Source organism: Pseudorasbora parva, chromosome 20 (genome assembly GCF_024679245.1).
Source record: "Pseudorasbora parva isolate DD20220531a chromosome 20, ASM2467924v1, whole genome shotgun sequence".
Classification (NCBI taxonomy): domain Eukaryota; kingdom Metazoa; phylum Chordata; class Actinopteri; order Cypriniformes; family Gobionidae; genus Pseudorasbora; species Pseudorasbora parva.
In genome coordinates, this window is record NC_090191.1 from 42660524 (window position 1) to 42668023 (window position 7500).

General features: G+C 39.3%; 2 protein-coding genes across 2 annotated transcripts in view; one reads left to right on the forward strand and one right to left on the reverse strand.

Moving 5' to 3' along the window:
- ripply2 (ripply transcriptional repressor 2) overlaps positions 1–1396 on the reverse strand; it is a 2028-nt gene extending 632 nt beyond the window's left edge. The window contains exons 1-2 of the mRNA XM_067428345.1: positions 1124–1396; positions 982–1040 (exon numbers count right to left, since the gene is read on the reverse strand). Coding sequence (XP_067284446.1) covers positions 982–1040; positions 1124–1219 — 155 coding nt within the window. The 5' untranslated portion in view covers positions 1220–1396. The remainder of the gene's footprint in view (positions 1–981; positions 1041–1123) is intronic.
- Positions 1397–5254: 3858 nt separating this feature from the next.
- Positions 5255–7500, forward strand: part of mrap2b (melanocortin 2 receptor accessory protein 2b) — a 2826-nt gene continuing 580 nt past the window's right edge. Inside the window, 2 exon segments of the mRNA XM_067427208.1 lie at positions 5255–5363; positions 6822–6921. Coding sequence (XP_067283309.1) covers positions 5255–5363; positions 6822–6921 — 209 coding nt within the window.

Genomic DNA, 7500 nt, shown 5'->3' on the forward strand with positions numbered 1-7500 from the left:
TAATATATTTAAAACTGAAGTTTACCGTATTCATTTGTGTTAAAACTACTTGAAATATGTGTGTTGCCATAACTAACTGGGCAGTGGATCCGTAGTTCCCAGCATGCTTTGCGAGGGACTAAATTATGAGAGTAAATTTAGGGATTAAAGTGTTATTTTATGTGTTTTTCAGTAAAGTTTCAGTTCACAATAATGGTAACCTCAAAAAAATCGACACAACATTTAAATGTCAAATGTAACACCAAACGTTAACAGGTCTTTCCCTTCACTAAAACACACATTAAACAGCACTTCATCTCAACATTTACCCTCCTGACCCATCCCTATGCAAAGCATGCTGGGAACTAGAAATACACCGCACAGTTCAGTCAGCGCAACTTAAATAATTACTGTAATCTCAACACAAATGCTCTAGGTTAACTAAACAATTTACACATTTAATTTAATTTATTGAGTATTCATTGAAAATATTCATTGAAAATATTAATTTATTGAGTATTTATTAGAGTATTAATTGAAAATATTAATTTATTGAGTATTCATTGAAAATATTCATTTATTGAGTATTCATTAAAAATATTCATTAAAAATATTAATTTATTGAGTATTTATTAAAAATATTCATTGAAAATATTTATTTATTAGAGTATACATTCAAAATATTCATTGAAAATAATCATTTATTGAGTCTTTATTATAGTATTCAATGAAAATATTCATTTAACTGAGTATTCATTGAAAATATTAATTGAAAATATTCATTTACTAAGAATTCATTGAACATATTCATTGAAAATATTCATTTATTAAGAATTCAATAGTATATTCATTAGTATAGTTTATTCTTTGTAAATATGCATTTATTTTATTCATTTATTTCAAATTGAGTAAAAGTAAAAGACTAAAGAGTAGTGTTGTTTCGGCTTGTTTTATTTAAATAACCCGAGCAAACAGCTAGAATCATGTGTTGAGTGTCCTTACTTCACAGGGTGTGTGATGCTCAGAGAGAGTTTGCAGTCCGCTGACGGCCGCTCGTACGGCTGTTGAAGGAGGAGAGGGTTATTAACATCTCATAGCTCATATAACAACACTTTAATTATATAAAATATAGATGTAACGTTACCTTATGAGTGGCGGTTTTGCGTCCGTGGCTGCTTTTATTGCTCCACGGTCTCCAAGGTGTGACTTCAGCGTTTAATCCGTGCGGGGTTTGCTCCATAATGCTGGATTTGAAGAGTAAATCCGTGCGTGCGTTTGCGATCTGAACGATGACTGAATCAAGCGCGGACCCTTTAAATACACGCACGCGCGCTGGTGCCAAACGGGTTCGCGCCTCGCGTCTGACACGCGCGCGCTGGTGAAGGTGTGATGTCACACTCCCGCAAACACATGGCGAGCTGACCATGGAGCTGACACATTCACCAGGAGCAACTCTCTTTAATACCCGTGTAAAAACTGAGCTCTCTCGTTTATTTACGCGTAGAAATCACGCGCAGAACAACGCGTAAGGCACGCTCAACTTTTTCAGACACACACCAGCATGACGAAACTTAGTGTGAACTAACTGCCCTATCAACACTAAATAGAAAATAAAGTGCACAAAAAAACAAAAAAAGGAAGATATCACTGAACATTTATTTAACCAGAGCAAGAGTATATTTAGTTAAAATAGGACAAATATGATATTATTGCAATTGCAATGCTATTATATTGTATACTCTAGTGAGACAGAGTCAGCGTTCAGAAATGATTCATTATTTTTATATCTTGAATTATGTCTTCTCTTCCACGTTCCTCCAAAAAGATTCAAGCGGTGTGAATCGATCGATGATTCGGGCCGCGTCAAATCTGCTGAAATCACGTGACATTGGCGACCCGAATCATTGATCGATTCACTGATTCATTAACCTTTTTGGAGAAACCCGGAAGAGAAGCCAATGCTGAATAAAGTCGTAGTTTTTGTTATTTTTGGACCCAAATGTATTTTGGATGCTTCAAGAGACTCTAATTAACCCACTGATGTCTCATATGGACTACTGTGATGATGTTTTTATTCCCTTTCTGGACATGGACAGTATAGTGTGCATACACTTGCATACGCTCTCGGACTAAATATAAAATATCTTAAACTGTGTGTGAAGATGAACGGAGGTCTTACGGGTGTGGAGCGACATTAGGGAGACGAGTTAATGACAGACATTTCATTTTTGGCTGAATTAACCCTGTAATGTTCGAATGCATTACAGCGCAAAATACAGGGCATGGGCCGACGCACGTTTTTTTTTTTTTGTACCACTGGCAACATGCAGCGACAGCGGCCCATTGGTTTGTCTTCTGAATTGACAAGCCGAAGCGAGAGAGACTATCGCACAACACAGCCGCTGACGAATGTACTCTGTGTTTAAACGCTGATCTATACGGCACTTTGACTCCAAATTTAGTTTTATACAATCGTGTGATATGGGAACATCTGTGGTGAATCAGCTGAAAACAGCCGCGAGCATGTGTTCATGAAATTTTGATCAATTAATCGAAGTGTAAGGAGTACGGACGAGGACTTTTAAGAGTTTCTTTAGCAGAGGAGAAAATGGACGAAACTCATGTGTTGCTCATAATCCATGAGTGAATTAATAAGACACCACACATTAGATCAGAATGCCAGAAAGCAGCCGTGATGATTTGGGTCTTCCACAGACTTCTTTAAGCAAAGTGATCACACAATTACAGAACCTTATCGTGCTCAGAAAGTGAGGACTGCCCAAAATGTCCTTTCTCCAGTGGTCTTAAACTCCAGATGGTCCTTACAAATATAGTTGTACACGTACGCACGCATGCACACACACACACACACGTCTGGTTCACTATCTTTGTGGGGACTCTCCATAGGCGTAATGGTTTTTATACTGTACAAACCGTATTGTCTATCCCTTTACACTGCCCCTAAACCTACCCATCACACACACACACACACACACACACACACACACACACACACACACACACACACACACACACACACACACACACACACACACTGCCTCTACCCCTAAACCTACCCATCACACACACACACACACACACACACACACACACACACACACACTGCCTCTACCCCTAAACCTACCCATCACACACACACACACACACACACACACACACACACACACACACACACACACACACACACACACACACAGGTAAAGTGGAAAACGGCAACACACAAACGTTTCACTTTAGCAGAACCAAAATTTACCTTGCAGATAACAGAGAAGAAATATGGTGTTTTGGAAGAAACATTTATTAAAATGTTTGTTATATTACTTAAATTAATATTGCAGAATATAAATCACTTTTATAGAGGCTGTTTTCGTATTTTCTACAGGTGTTTACATTTTTTTTACTTACAAATATAATAGTTTATTATATGTTTTAGAAACAGTATAGCCATATAATGAGGAGCAAGGTTTTTACAGTCTATGTTTGTTACCCGGTGACTGCCATGATCTTACAGTTAAATGAATCCGGCCTACAGTTAAACTATAGTCTGTAAAACAGCTTTAAAGTCTGGATCCCATGAATTAAGGACAAAGCTTGTTTTCCTATTTAAAAGTTTTATTAACTTTTTTTAATAGATCTAATGAAATGTAATTACATTACATTTCAATGATAGGCTCATGAAAGATATATATCAGTGTCTTACTAAAATGATGACTCTTGAAAAATATGATTGTTCAACCCAAAAATGTGATCGTTTATTCACCCTAATGTCATTCCAATCCTAAATTAATTTATTTCTGTGTAGCATAAAATAAAATTATTTGAGTGTGTTTCGGTTCATACAATATTCAAAGCCTAACCAAAATGGCTGGGTTGCCAACATTCTTCAAAACCTTTCACACAGAGGTCATACAGGTTTGGAACGACACTGAGCATTTAAAAGCAGTACATTTACTTTACTGCATCCTGACTGAAAATCATCAGTGCTTTACTGCCAAGGGCATTTCTGTGTGACAAAAAAGCAATATTAAGTTTATCTGCATTTGCAGCAAATTCGATAATATCTATCACTATTTGTCCCCGTCGTAGTTTTATTTATTTACTCCAATTTAAGGCCCCAACCCCAGCAGAAACACTCACGGGGAACTCAGGGGCCGGGTTTGCCAGGGCCGAATTTTAGCCCCAGTCCAGCCCCAGTTAGCTGGGATTGCTCGTTTACAGCCACGGCTTTTTTTTTTTTTAAATAAACTATGACAATGTGGTGTCGATGATGTCTGGTTTAATCATGTGGAGTTTAGAAGTGATCCACAGGTGTGAAGAGAAGCCATTTGCTCTCGAACACAAACATGACGCGTGCCGATCTGTGGCGAGCGAGTTCATGAACTTTCCTCTACAGTTCAAGAGTGTGACAAACGCTCAGAATAAACACACACACACACACCTCCGCTTACCTGTGCTGACTGGCATCTGTCCTCGTGAAACAGTAGCGCGTGTTCAGCTTCATTAGACTCAGTGTGTGTGTGTGTGTGTGTGTGACTTCATCTGGTTTGGACAGGTGACGTTATTCAATTTTTCACAAAGGCAGATTCACGATATTAGCTCCATGTGTTTTCTCAGTCTGGCAACCTCTCGGAAAACAGTTATTTTTTGCATTTATAGTTTACATACACACACACGTTTGTTTTTGTGAAATGTGGGGACATTCCATAGGCGTAATGGTTGTTATACTGTACAAACTGTATTTTCCATCCCCTTACACTGCCCCTAAACCTACCCATCACACACACACACACACACACACACTGCCGCTAAACCTATCACACACACACTCTCTCTCTCATAAATACTCAGACACACACACACACACTCTTATCTCTCTCTCTCACACACACACAAACACACACACACTGCCCCTAAACCTACCCATCACAGGAAACATTCTGCATTTTTACTTTCTCATAAAAACTCCTCCTGTGTGATTTATAAGCCTTTTGTAAAGTGGGGCCATGGGTAATGTCCTCATATTTCACCCTCTCCTGTAATACCTGTGTCATACCCTTGGCATTACACACATTTGTGTCACAAAAACAAGCACACACATACACACACACACACACTCTCTCTCTCTCTCTCTCTCTCTCTCGTGCAGTACAAAGCGACACAAAGCGAGCGCACGCAGTGAAGATGGTTCCAGATTTCTTCTCTTCTCGTGATGCTGTCAGACGTCTGATTAATTGTGGGCGAGTTCTGCTGAAACATGACTGAACACTCGAACCAGAGCCGGTCTGGAGGAGATTATCAATGACATTATGAATACTATGATGAAGAGGAGCCCGTGTCCTTCGAGGGACTGAAAGCAAACAGATGTGAGTATCTGCATTATCATTCACTGATCAAAGGGATGGATGGATGGGTGGATGGATGAATGGATGATTGGATGAATGGATGGATTGGTGAATGGATGATTGGGTGGATGAATGGATGATTGGGTGGATGGATGGATTGGGTGGATGGATGATTGGATGGATTGGTGAATGGATGATTGGGTGGATGAATGGATGATTGGGTGGATGGATGGATTGGGTGGATGGATGATTGGGTGGATGGATGATTGGGTGGATGAATGGATGATTGGGTGGATGGATGGATGGATGATTGGGTGGATGGATGGATGAATGGATAGGTGAATGGATGATTGGGTGGATGGATAGATGATGGATGGATGGATTGGTGAATGGATGGATGGATTGGTGAATGGATGATTGGTGGATGGATGGATGGATAGATGGATGGATGATTGGTGGATGGATGGATAGATGGATGGGTGGATGGATGATTGGGTGGGTGGATGGATGGATTGGTGAATGGATGGATGGATTGGTGAATGGATGGATGGATGGGTGAATGGATGATTGGGTGGATGGATGGATGGATTGGTGAATGGATGATTGGGTGGATGGATGATGGATGGATGGATTGGTGAATGGATGATTGGGTGGATGGATGGATAGATGGATTGATGGATGGATGATTGGATGGATGATTGGATGGATGGATGATTGGGTGGATGGATGGATTGGTGAATGGATGATTGGGTGGATGGATGGATGGATGATTGTGTGGATGGATAGATGGATTGGTGGATGGATGATTGGGTGGATGGATGGATGAATGGATTGGTAAATGGATGATTGGGTGGATGGATGATTGGGTGGATGGATGGATAGATGGATGGATGATTGGGTGGATGGATGGATTGGTGGATGGATGATTGGGTGGATGGATTGGTGGATGGATGATTGGGTGGATGGATTGGTGGATGGATGATTGGGTGGATGGATTGGTGGATGGATGATTGGGTGGATGGATTGGTGGATGGATGATTGGGTGGATGGATGGATTAGTGGATGGATGGATGATTGGGTGGATGGATTGGTGGATGGATGATTGGGTGGATGGATTGGTGGATGGATGGATGATTGGGTGGATGGATGGATGATTGGGTGGATGGATTGGTGGATGGATGATTGGGTGGATGGATGATTGGGTGGATGGATGATTGGGTGGATGGATTGGTGGATGGATTGGTGGATGGATGGATTGGTGGATGGATGATTGGGTGGATGGATTGGTGGATGGATGATTGGGTGGATGGATTGGTGGATGGATGGATTGGTGGATGGATGGATGATTGGGTGGATGGATTGGTGGATGGATGGATGATTGGGTGGATGGATGGATTGGTGGATGGATGGATGATTGGGTGGATGGATATAATAGACAGATGTGTGTGTGTTATTCTAAATGCTGGTTTTATTGGTCAGACTCTATTGTGATTGGCTTCTGGGTCGGACTGGCGGTGTTCGTCATCTTTATGTTCTTCGTTTTGACCCTGATTACGAAAACAGGAGCTCCGCATCTAGAGTGAGTACACACACACACACACACACACACACACACACACACACACACACACTCACACTCACTCACTCACTCACTCACTCACACACTCACTCACACCTCACACACTCACTCACTCACACACACACACACACGATTTTAAATTATATATATATAAACATAAATATGAATATAAATATTTATAAAAAGTACTGCACTAAAAGTATGACCTGGAAATAGATAACTAACTAAATAAAGCTGAAATAAAAATAAATTAAACCTAAATATAAATATTTAAATAAATAAATAATAAAATGACAAAACGCAACAGAATTAAAAATTAAAAGTTAATAACATAATAATAACTGTAATGAAATTTAAATAAAATGCATAAAAATATTGGAGAAATGTTTTATATATTTTACATTAGCTATAATGATTTTCACATTTTATATTTATAAAAAATAACATTAGATTTTTTTAATGTAAGATAAACATGTAGATTTCAATATAAATTAAATGTAAAAAATTTATTAATACAATATCTTTTTTAAAATCTTTTCAAGAAGGAAAAAAGGTGTAAACAAAAAAAAAAAGAAGCAG